This window comes from Colossoma macropomum, unplaced genomic scaffold, assembly GCF_904425465.1.
Source record: "Colossoma macropomum unplaced genomic scaffold, Colossoma_macropomum, whole genome shotgun sequence".
Lineage (NCBI taxonomy): Eukaryota > Metazoa > Chordata > Actinopteri > Characiformes > Serrasalmidae > Colossoma > Colossoma macropomum.
Window position 1 is genome coordinate 33,160,168 of NW_023494787.1, and position 22,952 is coordinate 33,183,119.

At 42.4% G+C, this 22,952-nt stretch overlaps 1 protein-coding gene across 1 annotated transcript; it reads left to right on the plus strand.

The window, feature by feature from the left end:
* Positions 1-839: 839 nt before the first annotated feature.
* tcf20 (transcription factor 20) lies at positions 840-22,249 on the plus strand. Its single transcript, XM_036567030.1, has 7 exons — positions 840-1,019; positions 1,253-1,434; positions 3,177-11,279; positions 11,445-11,538; positions 11,724-11,773; positions 14,977-15,087; positions 21,058-22,249. Exons 3-6 carry the CDS (start codon positions 4,200-4,202, stop codon positions 15,040-15,042), a joined length of 7,290 nt encoding a protein of 2,429 aa, XP_036422923.1. The 5' UTR covers positions 840-1,019; positions 1,253-1,434; positions 3,177-4,199; the 3' UTR covers positions 15,043-15,087; positions 21,058-22,249.
* The last annotated feature ends 703 nt before the right edge of the window (positions 22,250-22,952 follow it).

The window sequence follows — 22,952 nt, forward strand, 5'->3', positions numbered from 1 at the left end:
TTTACAAAAAAATCAGCTAGCAAGATGGGGCCCCCAAAAAAATCTTAAATAAATTTAATAAGTGCCAATAAACACCCTGGTTTGTTACTCTCCTTCAGTTTTACAGCAAACAAAATCTACCATAGCTTCTGCCCTATAGCTCCTTCTACCACTGAGGTTTACAGTAGGTCAGTGTGTTCACAGGTAGAACATTACTGAATTGTTCTCCAAATTATCCTCATCCACACTCTAGGCCAAAGGTTAGCACTGAGGTCAGGTTCAAGGTCAAGGTCAGGGCTAGAGTTAAGGTTAGTACTAACAGCCCTTGCATAACACAGTGTAGGAAGCGGAGGACAGGTCATGCCCTTCCTCCATAAAACTGTTCAGAAACCACATCAAAATGATGGATAATTACAGACGTACCACTAACTGTCCCAATCACAGGCCTAAGGGTGGCCATGTTTGCCAAGAACACACAAACTCACACACATGACATCTGTCACACAGATCAGATCTGTCAAAGTCGTCAGTGAACACACTGATGATTCAACAACAGAAAAAGTTCCCACCCTGTCAACAAGTGCTGCTCTTTCTACTCTGACTCCTCTTTGAGCATCTCCGGCTTCTGAGCTAAACTCTTTCCTGTTCGTGCCTCAGCGTCAGGTGACACGCTAACAAAAGGAAATGAGCATTACAAAGCAGCAGCAACAGGATTACTGTAGAGCTTCAGTGCTGTTTCTATCGTTTTATGTTGGTCTGATAAAAGAGTGGAGAAAGGGTTTTGAAAGGGGAATTGATGAAAAGCAGCGGGGGACATCGTGGCCGGGGTCGATATGACCGTGTGAGTGTATGTATGAATGTGTGTGCATTTTTAAGGCGGGCTTTCACTTGCAAAAAAAGAGGAAAAGCAAAAAAAAAAGAAAGAACTGTTAACCGAAGACGAAATCGCACATCAGGCTAAGCTACAAGCCATGTAGGTGATATTTGGAGATAGAGAGTGGCTGGATGTGAGAGAGAAAGTCCGAAGCATTTTAGAGTTGGTACGTATAATGTAATGCGTGATTTATATTGACATCTGTGTCGATTCACCTAAACGGGGGGGATATCGAGAGAGAGAGAGAGAGAGAGGGAGAGAGGGAGAGAGAGAGAGAGAGGGAGAGAGGGAGAGAGGGAGGGGGGCAGGCAGGCAGGCAGGCAGGCAGGGGGCGGGGGTGTGTGGACTCTCTGGTTTCGGGACCTACAGGCTCCCTGATTGTGTTCTTGTTATTTTTAGAAGTGAGGACAAAAGAAAAAGGAAAATTTTTGTGGAAAAAGCCCGGAGCTCGCGGCGGACTGACGGGCCCCCGGAGCTCGGCGCCGCTGGCTGCGGCTTTTGGGTGCGCGAAGAGCGGAGCAGCCTCTCACTCGAGCCCGGGGACTTTCACACAAAACCCGCTTGTAGTGGGCCTCCCGCAGGTATGCGCCTCAACAAGGCCACTTTCACCCATTTTACACCCCGTTTCCACAGCAGAAAGCTCGATGTGGATGCGCCCAAGTCGGAATAAAAACCGTTTTTTTCTGTCTGTGTATCATCATCATCATCATCGCCATCATCATCATTCTGCAGCGTTGTAGCTTAGCTTAGCCTAGCCGCATCATCAGCACGATTTTTTCCTCCATCAGCTACAACAACGTCGCCTGCTAATGAACACTGCCATTCTGCATGCAGTACAGGGATTTTTTGAATATTTAAGTGATCATGGTGCCTTTATGTGTCGAGATGAAAATCACCGTTGTAAATGTCTGTTTTTGGTTCGTTTGTAAGCGGGCTGATATTGTGTTTGTGTCTGTAAGAGCACAAGCAGCGTCTTCACAATAAGCATAGTGAGGCTAACGTATAATGAGCTAACGTTAATGCAGCCTTTCCAAGAAATCAGCTGGCAGCTGTAGGTAAGGGGCAACTTTGGCTTAGCTGTGGTGAAAAAAACTGCCCCCACTGTGGGCACAACGCTGTTAATGCCACACAGCAATGACTAATGCGGCTGTCTTTGCTTTGCTAGCATCCAGTGATTCAGAACAGAAGGTGGCTGCCTTGGTGTTGGATGAACAACTAGATATTAATCAATTTATGTAGGAGATAACCAGCAGATAAAAGTTGATTTAGTAGTTATGTCTTAGAAATGTGATCCTGATCTGTAATGAACTGTTGTATTTCAAGTTGAAGTGCACTAATAAGTGGTTTGATTACTTAGTTGACTGCTGTCTTCTGATGAAACTTCTGCAATGGTTCTTTAAAACAACAGCAGAACAACAGCATTCACTTAATGTCTAAAACTAGTGAAGGCTGATTTTCAGTAAAAATAATAGTGTTGCATACTAAAGCTGCAAGGCAGTAGCCATAAAGTAATCTTCATTGTAGAAGAGACAAGTGGACACGTGTCAGAAGGCTGGTTCATGACTAATGACCCCATTAAGGTGCCTGAGCTACTCATTAGGGCCTGCGCTAATTAAATACCCATTTACACAGACACATTATAGCTGCCACTGTCTTTGACATTTACTAAGTTGTATACTCAGTCAGGGGATTTAAGGATTTTTGATACATTATGCTTTGTTTTTGTTTGTGCTCCCTCTGAGAACATGCATATCCACACTCTTCAGTGTAAACTCCTTACTCTCTTCTCCTTTAAGCTGCCTCTTAACAATTTTCTCTTATCAGAAATCCTCTTTTTGAAATGATGTTCTGCTCTAATAACACAGGATGATTAGGATCAGTGCTGTTAACTTTGGATACATGGAAAAAGAACATAACAATGATCAGTGGTGTCGCATCACACCAAATTAATGAGGATCAGCATGTGTAAGGGAAAGACTTTATTATTAATAATGAGAGTGTGTTTATGCATGTGAGCTACATGCTTGCAAACATGTCTTTTTTTAACAATTGGTCATCAAGGTAAAAGTTAATGTAACTTCATATTGTTTTTCAGACTTGCACATAAATATGTCTACAGACAGTGCCACACTGAAAGTCTAGAGAGTGGCTACATAAATAACATCATAGAGTGTTAGCTTTAAGGAAACATTTGTTAAGAAAATGTTGTTGTGCTGGTCAAGCTCAGTAAAGGTTTATATAAATTTCACTAATACTGAGTCTGTGTAACTAACTACAATTCTAACTATTTGTAAGCTAATTCACTCATATTCCTTTCTTTCAGATTTTTACAAACATCCTGCTTGTAAGGAAGAGAACAATTTGGGAGCATGTGAATGAAATGTTCATGATGACAGACCTCACGTTTGAACCATGTGGTAGGAAAAGCAACCAGGCTGAAACCTGAGTAACCGAACCAGTGTGATTACGGGGACTGTACTGGACTACACCATGAAAAACTCTAATTCATAACAGTTTTAAAGGGAAAATGTTTGGAGAAAGAAGAAAAATGGGGACCAAAGGTTTCTGTTTGTGACCATGAAACAAAAGAAATGAACAGTGTTAAGCAGGACAGAAGTACGATCTTAAAGTATTTATCGTAATGGAACCATTTGGAATGTTTGTGGAATTAGCATTTGATAGACGTGTCCGTGAACTGTAATGATTCCACTGCGTGGACCGTTCTTACTCATTAACTGATCGTTAGCATTTTGTTGTGTAAGCCAGCCTATAGCTGAAGTTATAAAGGGGTGCAATATGATTTGAGTAACCCGGAATTGACTGCTTCAGCTCAGTGAAGAAAGATTAAGCTGCACTTTTGGTTACACTATTTTTTTCCAACACTTAGCCTTCTCAGCTAAGAACTGGCTAGTTACTCATTTCATGTTGTTTGCACGTGAACTCTGCCTTTCATCTAAAATCTATTGCCACTGCTATGACCACACAGTGGAAATTTTGACTCCTGTTAATCTGAATGGATGTGACAGCTGCTAGGTTTGTCACTGTCACATCCTGTTGTTACTTTTAGCCTAGCTGTTGCAAAGTTCACACAAGAATTTCTCTTTGCTTTACCAGCCTGTTACTACTCCATATGTTGCTGCTATGATTATGATTATTTCATCCATCAGCTGCAGCCTGTAAAGCAACTTTTCTAGTGACACAGTCACAGATTTCATGTAAGCGATTTTTTGGATATTTCAGTCTTTAAGTGAAGCAGACATTCCTTTGTGTTTAGCTTTGTGATTCTTTTGTTAGAAAAGGCCTTACTCTGAAATAACTGCTAATCTAAAACACTAATACCACAAAAATGCAGAACTTTCCCAACAGTCCTGCCCCTCCGCCTCCAGGGTTTCCTAGCAGGGGTGGAAACATGGTTGGCTCTCCTTATCCACCCCACCTGTCAGACCCTCAGATATCCCCCAGGACCACAGAAGACTATGCTGCTATGCAGCCAGCCCAGCCTATTCTTCAGAGTCATGGGCAGCACCTACACCTGCGTGGTCAGCAGCAGCAAGGACAGGCATCCGGTATACATGGCTATGCGCCTAGGCGTGGTGCTGGAGAGGTACCACAGGCTGGTGGCCACAGTGGAAGCAGTAGCACCCTTTACCGAAAGGAAAGTATGGATTATTATTTTTCAGTGAGTGGCAGAGATAGGAACAGAAGAGGAGGAGGGGTTTATGGAGCCGGATTTGGGTTCCCTAACATGGATGGGCACATACCTCATCAGTATAGACATACGTCTGGGTCAGTGTCATCTTCTGGAATGGTGTCCCCATACCCCATGGACTACAGCACCAGTGCTGCTTCTGGAAGTAGCACTGGTAATAGCAGTGGCAGTGGTTCATTTTCTCCGACCCAGCAGTTTAGTATGGCTCAGAATGCTTCAATGCATCCAGCTTCAGGTGCAGAAATGCACCAGCGTCAACACAGCCAGAAATATCCCTCACATCAAGGATTACATCAGGGTCAGCGAGCCTATTCCATCTCTGGACACAGAATACCTTCTCAGTTTGGCCACTACCCTCCTCTTAATGCACCCACAGCATCAGCTGGAATGTACAACTCTCCACCACAGAGGTATGAGACCAGCACTGGAAACATGGATTCCAAAATTAATAACTCACCCACTCACTCCAATCCAAACTCCAGCACTGCCTCAAACAATTCTGGACATCAAGAGAGTGTAGGACAGACTTACCCGTCCTCTAACCATCCTCCCTACTCACCTCCGTCTCATCCTGTTCACAAGCATGCCTCTCGTCGCACTCCCCAGCACAGTGTTGGAGGAGGCTATGATGCCTCCTTGAAGATGCAGCATGCTGCTGCTGGCCATGCACACCCTAAAAATCCTCAGTCCTCAAGTCCTGCTGCACCTCACCATGTCTCCCAAGACATGTCCAAATCTCCCATGCACTCCCAAAACCAGCAGACTCATATGAATCAAAACTTTAGCCCAATATCTAACCCTTCTCCTGCTCCATCTGCTGTGCACTCTCCCAGCTGCAGCTCTTCCTCCTCCCCGCTCTTGGGTGTTTCAGAAGGGCAAGGTAATACTGCACCTCCCCACTGCCTTTCCTCACAGCCACTATCCCATTCTTCTCTCTTAAATCCCCGCGGCAGTCACAGCAGTGTCAGGCCCTCGCATACCATACCTCAACTTAGCCCTACTCCCAGTTCAAATAGCAGCATCAGCAGCTGTGGTAGCAGCGCAGGTAGTAAGGCCGCTGGTCTGAACCCAAATGTCTTGAGCTCTGCCATGAATCAAAACCGAATGGGAGTTGGTTCTCGAGGTGGGCAGCGGGATGAAAGCTCATCTTCTCTGTGTCCACAGGACAAGCTCTCACAAGACCCAGGTCTGAATAGTCTCAATGCCTTGACATCACAGGTAGCTAATTTACCCAACACAGTGCAACACATGCTGCTAACAGACACTGTGCTCTCTCATAAGAAAGGCAGAGATCAGGCTCACTTACAGCAACCGGCTGCAAGCCAGCAAAAACCTCGAAATGCTAGTGCTGCCGGACATATCGCAGCAAATGAAGAAAGTGGAGATGTTTTGGAATCTGAGCTGGTGGAGGCAAGGAGGGATCATGGCGAACCAACAGCCCGTGAAAAAATGCGGCAAATGGGTGGATCTAGCACTGACTCTAAGCCAGCCAACTGCTATCAAGCAAATCAGAGTCAAACACAAACCCAGATGGGGCAAAATCGTCATGGGTTGCATCTGCAAATGGACAGCAGGATCACAGACGCATCTGTTAAACAATCATTCAGTCAAGTTTCAACACCTTGTTCTCAGACTAAGACCCCAGAAACCCAAACCCCATCATCCTCTTCTCCACCGTCAGTTCCTCCCTTTGCGGAACCTAGTCCAAATGCACTTTCTTGCCCTCCTGCTCCATCTGCTGCATCGTCCTCCACTTCCTCCCCTATTCACTCTACACGATCAAACTGTGTGACTGACCCTGATCTCAGTCATAGTGATGATAAGAGTGCACTGAGGGACAAAATGACCTCACGTATGAAAGATGAAAGAAACATACTAGAACAGGAAGAACATTGCCATCAGGAAGAACTGGATAAAGTAAAACATACCCAGGACATTGTCAGTGTAAAAGTGGAAGATTCAGTCCCAAGTAAACAAAATAAGAATGAGAAAGATGAAGTAAACAGTAAACATTTAAATACTCCAGAGCAGTCTAATGTTGGAGTTGTTGGTGTTATTGTATCTGCCCGTTCCGAACAAATTCCTGAGGCAGCTAAACAAACAGAAGCTACATCTCCTCACTACGGCACTTCTTATCATCTTGGCAAACTCAACTATTCAGAGGAGAAACACCCCGTGTTTAGGGATTCTGGAAGTCACAATGGAGAGGGGGAAACTGGCATGGAACCATACGTAGCACACTATGATGTTTCCCCAAAAACTGAGTTTGGACAGAATATGGCATCAAACCACTGTCACCCTGGTACTTATAAATACAGCAGTCCTGAGTTACCATACAATGCTTGCATGGGTGCAAAGAACAAGGGAAAGGCTGGACCAGGTAGTGGAATGAGTGCAAATAGATACCAAGACTATAGTCATTCACAGTATAACTTCGGTTCTTTGTCCAGAAAAGATGCTAGTGTTCTAGGCAGAAGTTGTGTGGCAGTTGGATCAAGAGGCCAGGATAGTAATTCTCAGTTGCAGCAACCTTATCCTAGTCTTTTGCAAGAAGTCCTTCAAGGTTATCACTTAGATCGGCGCTATGGTCGTCCTGAACAATCATCTAGTGCTCATCACCAACCTAAAAATATGTCTCAATCCCATTACCATACCAGACTCCCCTATCGTATGATTGAAAACATGAGGTCTCATGGAGTAGGTCAGTCAATAATGATGGGTGCCTCTGTTCATCATCAAATGGCCTCAGGAAAGCCTCACATTCAAGATCAGAGTCAGGGACCAGATCATGGGATGGGACTGAGCGTTCTTCATCCCTCTTGGGATTCTGAAGCACAAAGGCCAAAGGGAGATCATGGAATCTCGACTGAGAAGGGCGCAACAAATATGTCTCCCAACTATTCCACTCACATGCAGCAGTCCTCAGATCCTTCTACAGGAACACCTCCTAAGCACATTAACTTAGCAGACTACTCCTTACCTCACAGGAAACCCCCAAGCCTAGCTACTCCACCTTCTGCTGTTCAGCAGTTGCTTTTACAGGAAACTGATGCATTAGCTGCTGATGCAGAAACTGTAAGTCAGACACAATCTCAGACATCTTCTTCAGGAAGACGCTCAGTAATCTGTGATGTTTCTCCATCTCGACGGACCACTCCAGAGAGAGAGAGGGGGACTTCTGGACCCTCTGTCATTCAACAGCCACTCTCGTCTACAGGACTGAATGAGCAAGGGTGCAGTAAGGAGGATGTAAAGGAAAAAAAAAAGGAGCAAGAGCCAGAAGAAGCTTCTAAGGTAAACCCCATTGATCTTGCAAGACCAATTGGAGAAGCACACACTTCGGTGCTAGCTAAGGAAGAACCTAGTAAGACCATACATGCCTCCTTGGAGGTGAATCCAGACTTACATAGACACAGCAGTTGCAAAGGGAACACTGAACACCCAGGCAATGCTTCATACCAACACTCACTGTCCTCTGAGCCCTTAACATCACCATCCAGGCGCAAACCATATTCACAGGCTGTTGATGGATCAGGTATGGCTGCTTATGGGTTTGGTGATACAGTAGATGGATCCAAAATGAATACTCATCATCCATCTCATAATCCCTTCCATACATTATCATCTCCAAGTCACATTCCACCATCCGGTAACAAATTACAGACATATTTGCACCCTCTCTCTCTTCAGCACCCACACAGTATGGACGACAGATTTGATTGGTCTGCTAGCACTAACAGACCTAAAGATATTTCTGTCCATCACAACTCTGCCCAGAACTCTGACCAAAAGTGTAAAGTCCAGTCCCCTGCTGAGGTTTTGCCCAATCAGCATCACTTGTCAAGACAACACTCTTATCCTGGCTCTCTTTATAACACTGGTTCTCACTATGATGTGAAAATATATGAATCCTATGCTGAAAGAGAACGAGCTGGAAGCCAGCAGCTACACTCGGGAGTCCCCCATGAGTCTTCTGGCTCACGGACAGTACCAACCAGCGGTCCTAAGCCTCTGGAGGCAGATGCCTCACGAGGGATGACCGAAGAATCAGCCAAGTCATTTCATCCATCCACAGCTGCAAGTGCTGCTGGTTCAGGTGGTCCCAACAGCAGTAATGTGACCCCAGGTACTCACCAAGGACAGCGCCCAGCCAAAACTGGAGGGTCAGTAGAAACTAACCCATTAATGATGAGGAGGAGGGTCCGGTCCTTTATTTCTCCAATTCCTGCCAAGAGGCAGCTTCAGGATTTTTCCAGTCAGAGGAGTGGATCTTACCACTCTCCAGTACCCCATTCTGAACCTAGACAACCAAATGACAGTGATTCATCCAATGTAGACCCTCGTCCAAAACTAGCTTCCCCCAGCACACCATATCAGACACCCAGCAACAACTCACCTCCACAGGGGAAAACAAAGATTCTGCCACCAAGAAAGGGACGTGGCTTAAAACTGGAAGCAATAGTACAGAAAATTACTCCAAATAAAAAGACCAGTTACAGTAATAGTCATGTAGATGGTGATTATTCTGATATATCTCACTATAGCTCTGACGTCCCTGATCCAGAGATTGGTGCACCTTTCTCTAGTGCTCCTCACAGAGAAGGAGGCTGTTTGCCATATCTTGATGAAGCTCATTCTTTAGATGATCTTTTGCCCTTTAGAGCAGAAGATGCATATTCTTGTGATTCTCAAGTTCTCAAACAGAGTGCAACAGGTTCTACCAGTGGCACCCTAAGAAACTTGCCAACAGATTTTGACTTCGGGTTAGGCACTGCTGGGTCTGGCACAGGGTCTGGGACAGGTGATGATGATAAAGATGACTTTACCCTATTAGGACCCCTGCCCCCACCACCTCCATTACCTTGTCCTGTGCAAGGCTCCCCTCCTCCATCCTCATCTGCCCTGTCTGATATACAGCAGTTCACCAATACTTACCAACAGCTGGAGACAAGAAGAGGGGAGCAATCTGCTGCTAATCTACTCAGGCAGAAACTACAGGAGAGTGGCATGGGCTTTGATGATTATGGTGGAGGGGATTTCTATGGCGCAACCCCTCCCCATAGTCAAAGCCCGGGACATCATCTCCTCTCTAGAGATCCACAGCATCAGTTAGGCTCTACCAGGATGGCAGCATCAGACTCCAAAGCACCAGAGAACACTGTTCCCAAAGGTTATTTCCCATCAGGCAAGAAAAAGGGGCGCCCAGTAGGAAGTGTCAACAAACAAAAACGTGCGCAAGTTCAAGTTCAGAATGTCACAGCCATACCTGCAGCCCCTCAAACCCCTCCTGCTGCAGGTTCTGCTGCTGCTACCCCTCAGACTACACAAAACTCCAACACTGCAGGAGAATCAGTCACAGCTTCAGCAGCCCCTGATCAGAAACCTTGTCCCTCTGTGGATATACCTGCCCAGAACCAGCCAGTGAAGGTAGAAATGGAAAGTGATAATAATCAACCTGAGATAGATATAAAGCCAGTGAAACACAGGCAGCGAAAGGGGAAAGAGGGAAGTGAAGGAACTGGCTCAAGAGCCAGGCAGTTTAGGAGGAGAAGAGGATTGGCTTCTAAACAAGAGTTGGATCCTCAGACTGGCACTGGAGGAAATGCAGGCCTAAGTGGGGTTTTACAAGACACCAGAAAGAATGTTTTTTCTCCATACATACATGTAGAAAGGAAGATAGCTGAAATTGGAGCTGTGTGTACCATAGTCAATTCTGAGGATGAGAAATCAAAAGGAGGAGGCAAAGGGTGTGGTTCTGCAGTTGATGGCCCCTCAAATGGTTCTCTAGTGTCTCAGATGGTCAGAAAAGAGAAGGAAAATGAGAGGATGCAGGAAAAAGGGATTGCTGAGCAGACTGATTCCGTTCAGTCGGGAAAGTCGCTTCCAACATCTGGATATGTCCTTCCAGGTCCTGTTATATCGGAGACTGTGCACACTGGTCGTTTCTTATGCTGTCTGTGCCAGAAGTGGGCAAATTACAAGAATCTTGGGGATCTTTATGGTCCCTTCTACCCAGCTGAGTATGCTGCCAAGTTCCCGAAAAATCAACCCCAAATTCGACAGGTCTGGTCAAACTCTGGGGCAGCTAATGCAGGACCAAATTTGTCTTCTGTTTCCACAGAATTAGCCACCACAGACACTCAGTTGCTTCATCATCCAAATATTAAATCAGCAAACAATGATTGCACAGTAAGTCAAACCACAAATCCAGCATCTCCTGCTACTACTATTGGCACTGCGTCCCCTGCTACAGGTGAAGATTTGCGATGTCTTAGTGCTAAGACAAGTGATGATGCCTCTAACACAACAGCACAAAATTGGGATTCAGTGCCAGAAGTGGCGCCCGTAGTGCTGAAACCACCTGACCTGGAGAGTGAGCTCACCCAGAAAAGACAGCAGAAGGCAGAGGACCTACAGCAACGACCACAGCATAGAAAATTAACTTCTCATCCCCGTTTCAAAAGGAGACACAAATCCAGTGAAGATTTGCCCCGCACTATTCCAATTAACAGTAAAGCTTCACTGCCATTTCAACCTCCCCCGCCCAGCCTAGACTCCTTGGGCCCCTTGGCCCAGCTAGCTCAGCTCCCGCTGGTGCCATTAGACCCTGAGGAGCTGTGGGTGCATGAGAGCTGCATAGTCTGGACTAGCGGAGTTTATCTGGTCAATGGGAGACTGTATGGCCTTCAGGAGGCACTAGATGGCGCCAGAGAAACAGTAAGTTAGATTAATACGTGTAATTTTTGATTAAGAAGTCTAGTGTAATGTCTTTCTGTGACTGTCTTCATTGTTTTTTTTTTGACACTTAGTTTAAAACATGTTGGGTTGAACCATATCTTCTTTTTGAATTTTTTGAATTTTCAACTTTTTTTTTTTCTTCAGAGCTGTTCTCATTGCGAAATGGCTGGTTCCACTCTGGGTTGCTACAGCAAAGGTTGCACACTGAGGTACCATTACCAATGTGCTGTTGAAGCAGGTGAGGCATGTGTGACTGAATGAGACTGTGCATGTACTTCAGATGTTTCTGAGAAACTATTCATATAATGTGGAGTTAAACATAAAACTCAACTTACTGAGCTGTCTCTTAAGTGTTTGATCTAAGGTTGCTATACTGATGAAAAAGCTATCGAGGCTGATTCTGTATTTGTTTATTTTTTATAGACTGCTATCTAAATGAAGACAATTTCTCTTTGAGGTGTCCAAAGCACAAGGTAAGACCGGATAACATTCTTGTTCGATCTGATTAGATAAATGGTGCGGGGATCGCTTAACCCATATAGAGTAAAATCAGAAGACTCAGTAGGGTAGCAACAGCTGAAATGCGCTGCTTTGTAATAATAAAATATACCAGCCTTGCTTGAAATGTAAGCACATCTTTCCAAGCTGTAAAAATAACATTTTTATCATGGTCAGTTCCGTTTCTGCAGTTCAACTCTGCTATAGGCGCAAAAAACGTGTCTTCATACCAAAATACAATGACTTCACAGTATGCAAATCAGTCAACCAATGTTACCAGCCCCTGATGACGCCATACTCGTGCCGCACTCATTAATATGAAGGCATAGGAGCGTAGAGCAAGGAGATAACCACACTCACGTGCTGACCTAAATACCCCCAGCACCACCTCATAAAGTTGCGATATGCCAGATGTCTGTACTAACTGTAAATATCCCAGTTAATCTAAGGTAAGTCCATATAGCAATGGCAAGTAACACTGCAACTACGGAAAGCAAAACGGTTCAGGAAAGGTTAATGCTAAATGGCCATTGTTACTGACAGTGTCAACCTTTTGTCCGTACAGCCTTTCTTGAACTTTTTTTTTTCGCTTTCTGTAGTTCCATTGTTGCTTGCCATTGATTTCTCTTCAGTGAGTGTGATTTATGAAGGGGAACGTGAATATGAGGGGGAATTGAATCACCCGGTATGGTATGGTTGGTATGTAACACCCGGTAAGTGAACAGCTTGCAGAACGCAAGGATTTAGGGCCACTGCAGCAAGCCTTGGCTCACCGGTGATTTAGTCTGCGACCTTGATGTAAAACTGAATGAGACTTGCACAATGTTAATTCGGAATTCAGTACATCTAAGAAATCAGCATGTGGGTTATGACGAATATGGACCTGCTGAACAGATAATTAGAAGGCGGCTTGAGTCAGTGGCTTATATTGGTGAAGCTCAAGACACACTGCCTGGTCAAAAACATTTTCCCTCGTCAAAGACAGGGATGGCAGTAGAGAAAAAATGTTAAGTTGCAAAAGTGCTGTTTTGATTCTGTCCATATTTTCTGGTAGCTAACGTTAACAATAAAAACACAGCAGCCCAGCCTGCCCGGTTTCCCTCGCAGCCCCACCTCCAAACCCAAACATCACTGCAGTGCCCCTCCCAATGTGCCCCTCTCATTTTTTCAAAGTTGAGCCAGGGGTAGAGTTAGCTGAAAATAGTGGGGTGTAGTTACCTTTTAACTCAAGGAGTGTTGCATATATCTACTAGTGCATGTGACAATAATAATTTTCAGTTTCTCCATATGTATTTTAGCAATTAACCAATCTTTAGGATCTGTAATGTCAGAACAACGCAAATTACATTGCACATGCAGCACAGTAATTCGATTTTTGAGAGTGTCATATTGCAGATGCACAGTCTCCTGAGCCAGACTTCAACCCAAGTCTCTTGTATGGTGTAGGTGTAATTTGGAACAACATATACTGCCTTCTAGATGACCTCTTTTTCAGGGACGTCCATGCTTATCATTATAATGCTAAGCCACATTCTGCACATGTTACAACATGGCTGGCCTGACCTACCTCAGACCACATCTGTCTCCCATTGAAAATGTGTTGTGCATTATGAAATGCAAAATATGGCAATATAGGTCCCATCTGGATGTGAAGCTGAAGACTTGCAGATTATTATTAAAGCACAAAGAAACCTAAGTCTGTGGTTTTTTTTCTAAGTCTGTAACATTTTCTCTTGTGAGCTCACAAACTACATGCACAAAGTATGTCTTGTGAATAAATTTTCATTGCCCAGTAAATGACCAAACATTGTCCTGCCTCGATGTAAAATGGGCAGTGCTAAGCTTGGGTCGCATGTACAAAGCTTATGTGGTTTGTCCCGCCCTATCTTTAACAAAATTGTGTTTCCATTGGTGTCGTTCTCTCTATGTTCAAGACAGATAAACTGAACTCTTGGATAAACTCGAGAAAGCCAACGACAAACAAAAGCTAACCTAGCAAGGATAACTGAGCTAGCAAGAACATCCATTGATGTTCTGAGCAGCGGTCACAGTGGGGTCTACAACAGAATCTGAAACTTTATCGAGCCTCACATTTTATGCCCATATAATGCTCTAATGTCTTCCAGAAGTCCAGAAATGTTTTTATTGTATGTTGTATTACTGATTTTTATTTCTTATTGTTTTTTAGTGGATCAGTATTGATTCAGTTCCTTTGTTTTGGGCAAAGTAGAGATTACACTATGCAATGAAAAATATATACTATACAGTTTATTAGAAATGTAGTTTTTCCATTTAGCTTGTTGTATACACAAAACTATTTTTTGTCTTTGCCCGAAACTGCAGGTGTAAAGGAATAAAAGTGTAATACATTAAATGCTGGTTTGACCAAATTATAAGCAGCGTGACTCCACACTGGAGCTTGAAAAGCCGATGCTGAGCAGATTGTTTGTTTGGCTAAGTTACTGTTTTATTCATGTTATGCAGAAAGTTAACTTTTAAATAGACAATGTAAGCACACCCACCTCAAGACCAGCAGAGGAAGCTAGTGTGGCTTCTGTTGGCACTAAGTGCAGTGTTATTAATGTATCGAAAGGCTAAATCCACAGCTTTTAAAAACATCAAGTAGGTTACTTCAGTGCTTACCTGAAATCACTGTGCTGCATTTTGGGATGCAGTACACCATTAAGACAGTTCTGGCTGCGTACTGGAATATTTTGCCGTAGCAGTACGTTATCCAAGTATCTTTAGCGTACTGGAAAAATTAATGTTGGTCACATACTGCATGCTACTTTTAGGCACAATCAGTATGTAAACAGTATGTAGTAGGCTATTGTGTTTTTTGTTACACTCATACTTGCCACATATATATATATATATATATATATATATATGTATGTATGTATGTATGTATGTGTGTGTGTGTGTGTGTGTGTGTGTGTGTATATGTGCATATGTATGGATATGGATATATACACACACACATCTATATACAAACATACGTATGTATGTATGTATGTATGTATGCATGTGTTTGTGTACACACAGATGTTTTATTTTTTCTTTTTTGTATAGAATAACTGCAAAAAAGGACTGACTGGAAAGTTTAATACATGTGTAAAGATTAAAATGTTTTTGTTCTCATTTTCAGAATTTTCGTTTGTGTGTTCTTTTTTTTCAGTTTCCCTCAAACAGTAGACCAGTGAAGCCTGTTGCTGCGTATCTGGAGCAGTCAGAAAGAGGCTGAAGATATATATATATATATATATATGTACACACGAAGTGATCAAACGTTAGTATAACCTTTGTTTTTCTTACATTATCATGTTAAAAATGTTAGCTCTTTTAAATTCTTGATTGACAGTTAGGCTGATGTGCCTGACTTCTTTATTTTGTCTGAAATACTTTGGGAAATACTGGATAATGAACAATTGTTACTAAGAAAGAGAAACTGCCGTTATGGTTTAGGGAATGGTTACTATACAATTGAATTCTGTTTTCAATTTGCTGTTTGCTGGATTACTTAGTGAATGAGTTTTGAATTTGTCTTCTTGTTGCGTCAAAGATGGGGGTGGTTATGATGCCGATCTTAAAGTAATAGTTCTAATGCAGTTAGCTCTCATTTTGTTATGAAAGGTTAAAGCAGTATTTTAGCCCCTTAGCCCAAAATGTAGTCGATCAGCCAAGACATTGTTGGTGTCTGAATTTATTTATTTAATTCTTTAAGTTTTGCACTGGAGCTTTGAAGATAATTTAGCCTATATATAATGAAAGTTTCGCCTCACTGATTAGCATTGTGCAAACTGCTCTTATAAATCATGTGATGTCTCAAAATGCATTTACTTACTAATCTCAAATAGACTTGCTTATCTGGTTTCTGACATGATATACTTGTCCATTAAAATGGACAAACATACAAACAGAATTCAGGCATAGCTGCTACTGTTTATAATATGCTATGCACTTCTGTCTATTTTTATTGGTGGTCAATACAAAAGTAGAAATGCACATGTGATGTACATACGTATTATACACAAATGTTTAGGTTTGATATGAGATGAGAGTTTTATATGAGATGAGAGTTTTAATTAGGGCTGGACCCAAATACATGACTATGCAGATATTTGTTTGTTGGATAGTTATTTTGGAATACGTTTTTTGGGTTGTTTTTTTTTTTGGGCTAAATGTTGGCTATCAGTAGAGGCAAACTGCAAAGTACCGCAAACAGTACCCTGCCGTAATGGCTGCAATGTATGTCCTTCGTACCTCAAGTTAGACAGCCACCCTAAAGAGCTGGTTAACCAGTGGAGTCACTGTGCTAAGAGAGGCTGGTGGGCCTGGTAGACAGAGTGAAGCTACACTGTGAGTGCTGCAGCACGCTGCGAGGAAGGAAGCTAGCCTGGAGATTTAGATTTTACTGTAGATAAAATCACTGATGTACAGATGCAGATTTTCTGAATGACTTTGTCAGCCCCCCTCCACCCCTAAGAAAATGATATTGGGAACAGCCCTAGTTCTAATTATTAACAACAGTTAAACCAATTGGTTTGTCTCAGATAAATTGAAGTTCTTCGGTAGAACTTTTTCAACACCCGCCGCATTGCGCTCTAACAAAATAAACTGCCAGTGATTATGCTGATATCAGTATCAATTTTTTGTTTGCTTACATATGTGTAAACCCAGCGGAAAGTCTACACAGCTAACAATCAAATCTACCTTACGTTAAGAGACTAAGGTGGCCTCAGCAGTTTTTATATTTGTATTTCACATATTGTTATCACGTACTGCTTTTACATACTACAGATTAAATATCAATAAGCTTCAGTAGCCTTTGTTGTCATTAGGCATGTTTATGAAACCATGCACTTCTGTGGGGTAACGTTTATTTGATTACTATCAGTATTACTCAAATACCAGCTCTGCACACCAGACTCATATGAGATTGTGGAAAGTTATTCAGACTGCACAGGGTAGTAACATTAGCTGCTATTCCACTGCATGGTACTGACTCTACTCGCTTTTTTTTTTTGTTTTCCACAAGGCAAATCTGGTCCCTGGTACTAGGTACTATTTTTTGCGACTCAGCAGTCGTGTGGCGTCACTACGATGACCAGCTATATTAAGGGTGTACTATATCTGCAGTGGAAAACGAAATGGCTGGTACCAAAGCAAGTGGAGTCGGGTCAAGTCGTACCATGGGGTGAAAAAGCGGTTTTAACGCTGACCTGGCTGAGTTAAGTGTGTGCTCTGGTATAAAGTGATTTGTAGCGGCTTAAAACCTTGATCACCCCTCGTTCGCTGACAGGCTGTGGCTCCAATAAATTCACATACGTATCTACAAACAGCAACCACAGAAGTAAATCTGTTTGAAATTTCTTAACGGCTTGACATGGTTTGTGTCAAGTGTGAAATAATTAAGGCATGCAATTAACATTGGTGGAGTATAAGGTTCTCTTACTTGTTAGCTATATTAGCCTTGTAGCTTCAGTGCAGAACTCAAGTATCAAATTTCAGATACCAAATGTCTTGGCTGATGGACTACATTTGAATTCAAAAACTATTGCTTTGACTTTTCATAATGAGAGTCCAAAAAATGCACTGCATTAAACACTTTTAAATCCTTCATGTAGACATTTTAGTATAGCATGAGGTTTTCACTTTTTTAAACCTGATTCTGTAGTCGCTCACCCATGATTTTTACTGTAATGGCTCACCTTGACTTATTATATTCTATGTGTTCTTTTTCAGTAACTACATTGAAAAGAGTGTAAACTAGAGTTATTCCTAAGTTATAGGAGTGAGGAATAGAAGCAGATCCTGGGCATTTAAAGGGTAAATCAAAGTGTAACGATACACCATTTGTTTCAAAATACTCCACTCCTACTTTAACTTTGTAAATGGCTCAAAAATGGGAAGGACCCTGCAGACCATTTGGGAGGGAAAGGGTTGGGCGTTATGGTGCAAAAAAGTACGCAGCTTAAGTAATAATGCTTTGTCTGTCACCTTTACTTCACCGTGATCCGAACATAGTCTGTTAACATAATTACTATGATGTTAATACACGCACACGTACACAAACAGGGAAGAGAGAAACATCAAATGAAAACCTTCACATGGAGATAAGGAATATATGCTGTTACATGAACATGGGGGATATCTGAACTTGTGTAGTAATTGCAGAACGGGATGAATTACTGAATATTCACTAACGTTAGCTTGATAGCTAGGGTCATTCTACATGGCGGCATGCACAGATGCTGCGGCTTTGAGCACTCTCAGACAGTGTAGTTTCTTTATGTCCCTAGCTGAGTGTTTTTATACTTCAACAAAGGCGCAATAGTACAGCCGTGCCGAACTTCTGAACCTAAACTGGGGATTAAGACATCAACTGCCAGCAGATATATTCATCCCCCCCAAGACTGCCAGAACAGCAGGACAAGCCGGGACTCCAGTGGCAACAGAGAGGTGGCGGAAAAGACACTGTAAGCAGAAGCAGAAATGAGGGAAGTGCGTCAGTGTGCTTGCTAGGCTAAAAGCTACTAACACTTCCTACAATCCTCCTCACAAATACCCGATCAATAAGATTGATGAAGTCCGACTGCAACTTGCAACCCAAAAATTTAACCGACTGCTGCAGTATGATCTTTACAGAGATGTAGCTGGATAGCACCATTCCAGATGTAGCTATTGAGCTAGCGGTCTGCGCCGTCTGCCAAGCAGACACGCAAACAACTAACAGTATTCACCATGAATAGAAACTGCTGCCCTGACTTGGATTTCATGTTGCTGAAATGCAGGCCTTTTTACCTACTGAGAGAATTCAACATTGTTTCCATCTGCACTGTGTGTATCCCTCGTGACGCTAGCTCTAAGTTAGGACAGCTGTGTGATTTGTGCCTGTTTGCCCACCCAGATAGTGTTTTTATCACAGCTGGGGATTTTAAACCTGCTGACCATAAATTCCATTGCAATGGAACCTGCGCAGCTAGAGGTCATGAAACATTAGATCAGGTTAAACTAATGTGACTAAGACTTATAAGGCACAGCCAGACCCCCATTTGGGCTTCTCTGACCACCTTTTACTCTTTTTGTACCGCATTTCTCTCTTTATAAGCAAAGAATTAAGACTGTTGAGCTCATAACCAAGTCTGTTACAATCTGGCCTGAGGATGCTGTTTCACACCTTCAGGGTTGCTTTCAAGTCACAGACTTGGATATATTTGCAGGCTAGAGAATGCAGTTATACCCAGTATCTACACTAGAGAAATATACTACCACAATCTTGGATTACATAAATTACTGTGTGGACAGTGTTACCAGCAAGAGGCTGATCTGTGTGTTTCCGAACCAGAAGCCATGGATGACGTGTGATGTATAGGCACTAATCAAAGCTCGGGATGCAGCCTACAGAGCAGGGGATCCATCTGCAGATAGCAATTACAGGCCTGTGGCACTTACTCCCTTACCTACTAAATGTCTGGGGAGACTGGTCATGAGGTACATCAGAAGCGTCATACCAGCCTCTTTCGACCAGCACCAGTTTGCCTATAGGGAGAAACATCTGGGGCATAAGGAGACATATATGTAAGAATGCTCTTCATTAATTACAGCTCCACTTTTAATACATTCCTGCCCAAAAAACTCCTTACGAACTTGTAGGACCTGGGACCTAACATCTGCAGCTGGGTATTGGACTTCTTAACAAACCACACAGTCTGTCTGACTTAGCAAACATGTATCATCCATTCTATCCCTAAACACTGTGCCCCACAGGGATACGTGCTTAGTCCACTACTTTATACCCTTTGTAGACATGACCGCTCCCTGTCCTATCCTTATAACTCTGTCGTCAAGTTTGCAGATGATTCCATAGTGCTTGGCCTCATCTTAAACAATAACAAAGTCTGTTTACAGGAGTGAGGTACAGAAGCTGGCAGTATGGTGTAACAGTCACAACCTGAGTCTGAAGATCAAGAAGGAAGTGATCGTGGAGTTTCGCAAGTCAGGACAACACAACCACACCCCATTGTACATAAATAGCAAGGCAGTGGTTAAGGTTACCAACTTAAAGTTCCTGCACCTTACAGTGACTGAGGACCTGTCCTAGAGCACCACTACTGCCTCAGTGATTGGGAAAGCTCAACAGCGCCTCTTTTAACTAAGGAAGTTGGGGAAAGTAAATCTACTGCCGAAGCTTTGGTGAATTTCTACCACTGTGCCATCGAAATTGTGCTGACATACTGCGTGTCGGTTAGGTTCATGACTTGCACAAAGGCAGAGCAGCAAACCCTCCAGGGACTAATAAAGACCGCTGGGAAAATCATTGTGGTCCAGTTACCAGACATCACCACCATCTACATCTCACATCCCAGTCCATCACTTTTTTGAACTCCTGCCCTCCGGAAGAATATACAGGTCTTTGTGAGTAAGAATGAAATGAAATGACCAGAATGCATCCCCCCAAGCATTCAGGCTGCTAGTCCTGTCTTCCCAGTCCTGACCCCACCACCCCTACACAACTCCAGTCTAGAATACATGCTGGCTTCTTACTGTATCCTAATATCAATTTTACGTTATACTTTGCACTTGCGTGGCTCAGGAAGATGCTTCACGGTTGTGTTGTTTTACACAATGACAATAAGTATACTTGGCTTGGCTTGACTTGACTCGATGCTTGCGTAACACTAGAAATCCCATAAATGCACCAGCAAAAATGAGCATTATCGTAGCAGTACTCATTTCTAGCAAAAACAAAGGGGAAAAGTCATATTTCACTACCTGTTTTTTCCACCTCATTCATGTGACTTGCAATGGCATGAGATAGGAGAGTGGCAAAAATTGATTTTGCTAACTTACTTTTACTGGTATGTCTGTTGTCACTGTCTACTTTATGTATTACGAACTCATTTGCTGAGTACAGTGCAAGAAGGGCATCCGAGGGCGTTTTTTGACTGATTTGCAGAATGTCACATGGCATAGAGAAGACCTAGAGGGGGCAATGGCGAGGCAGAACTGACGACAAGACTGATGTCATTTATAGTTACAAAGCAGTACATTTTAGATTTTAATGGAAAAAGTTTGAGGGTGTAACTTGTCTAATATGCTAGTGAACATTTACCTTTCATTAAGTGACATTTTGGTCACTTTGTCAGTGATTAAAAAAGTATCCTATTTGAAATACTAGACATTCAAATTAAGGTCACTTTTGTCAAATGTTTAAACAAATGTTTAAATGGTGTGTGTTTGTGTGTTCTTTCTGCAGACAGCACGACTGATGGAGCAAAAGGATGGAACTATGGGAGACCGGTGTATTTACAGATGGAGTTATTGATTATGAATGGATAAACTGAGTTTAAAGAACACTAATAACAGAAAAAAACTGACATGTAAAAGAAAAAAAAGATTTTGTTAATTATCTACCTGTACCATGGAAAAAAGTTTAAAAACAAAAAAAAGGAAACAAAAAGATCAACACTACATGGAAAAAGGACACAATCACAGATTGTGCTGGATGGAAACTCAAAGCAAGCTTGCAAGCTTTCCGTTTGTGGAGAGACTTTCATATTGTTTGACTTTTAATTCCATTGTTCATTCTCATGTTATTGTATTATGTTGTTTTGGCCCAAACAGTGTTTCTGACAGTTCTGAGAACAATTAGTCTTTCTGAGGAAGAATCTACAAAGATTTTTGTAGTATTATGGTAGTATTATTCATGTTATTATTTTAATCACATTTGTTTATTTCATCAGTATTTTACTCTCCAGTGGAAGTGGAACTGTCTGATTGGACAAACTCTTTATTATTGTATCTGCGATTGGACGGAGAAAGAGAACAGGTCATTTTTTTCTTTGTTAAAACATCATTCCTTTACAACGATGGAGCTTTCTCGGTGACATCACACAGAATGTCGGGGTCCTGTTGCCACAGAGACGTTGTTGCCGTGGAGAACAGACATTTATTGCCTTCGAAGGTGTGCTTTTGAGTGTGTGTGTGTGTGTGTGTGTGTGTGCATGTGTGCGTGCGTGTGTGAGAGAGAGAGCGAGCGAGCAGGCTTTGCTGCCTATGTGCCTGTGTTCCTATTTTTCATCACCAGGTTTTTACAGTGGAGTAAACTTCACCGGAAAATGAAACAGACATGATATTTTCCATGAGGAAAAAAATAGTTCATGTTTGAGGGAGAACTGAAATAAAAAGGCTGAGGATGGAGAATCCACGGATTTCTCTGCCCGAACCGTCGGAGTGAAGGGTTTATTCCTCATTCAGCCGCACGGGCCGCTCATCCATCAACCAACATTTTTTGCCGTAACAAGAAAGGTACATTTCCACCTGGTGTTATGATCATTTTTTATTCTTGTAAAAAATCTGAACAAAAAAGAATGACCATATGAAATCACATTGTACTACAAAACTGTCAATATGTATATGCTTCATGAATACAGGTCCTGAACAGAGAAGGGGGTGTGATTTCCTGCATGTGTGTATGTGTACACGCATACGCGTGTGGGAGAAAGATGACTGATGTGTAACAGCGCTCCCTCTGGTGGCTAATGTGTGATAGTGCACACCATTCAGTCCTCAAAGGGGAGTTAAAAATGAAGCGTGTCTGAGCAAGAAAGCAGGATTTCTTAGTAGAGCTGGATAAGCCCGAAGTGAGGATTGTGTAAGTTAGGCTTGATAGTGTGGGAAACAATCAAGTTTACCAAATTTTACCTTTACTCCAAATATAGTTGATGAGACATGTCTGGTGTCTGCAGTTTGCTTTTTTATTTTTGCACTAGAGCTACAAGGCTAATAGCCTTGTAAGAAGGAAACAAAAAATTAAAGCTTATAGCCACCAATTAGCACTGTGCCAATTACATGTCTACATCACGACACATTTGCCTCAAACCATCTCAAATTACAACGTAATCTCAAATAGACTAGATTATGTGTTATTTGGCACTGTATGACACATTGTTATCTATAAAAAGGGACAAAAGTACAGATAAATGTAGGCCTTCACAATGGCTGCTGTATTTATTTTTTTTTTAAGTATTAGATGTGTTTTTGTTAAATTGTATTCATTTGGATTTTTGGCTGATCCATCACTTCTTATCTGTGAAATCCTGCTTTGTGAAATATTCCCTTACTACAATGAATTTTGGAACTAAATCAAAT

Coding starts and splice junctions, on each gene's coding strand:
- tcf20 (XM_036567030.1), top strand. CDS start 4,200: ATGCAGAACTTTCCCAACAGTCCTGCCCCTCCGCCTCCAGGGTTTCCT. Junction 11,280..11,444: donor TAGATGGCGCCAGAGAAACA/GTAAGTTAGATT, acceptor TTTTTTCTTCAG/AGCTGTTCTCATTGCGAAAT. Junction 11,774..14,976: donor TGAGGTGTCCAAAGCACAAG/GTAAGACCGGAT, acceptor CTTTTTTTTCAG/TTTCCCTCAAACAGTAGACC.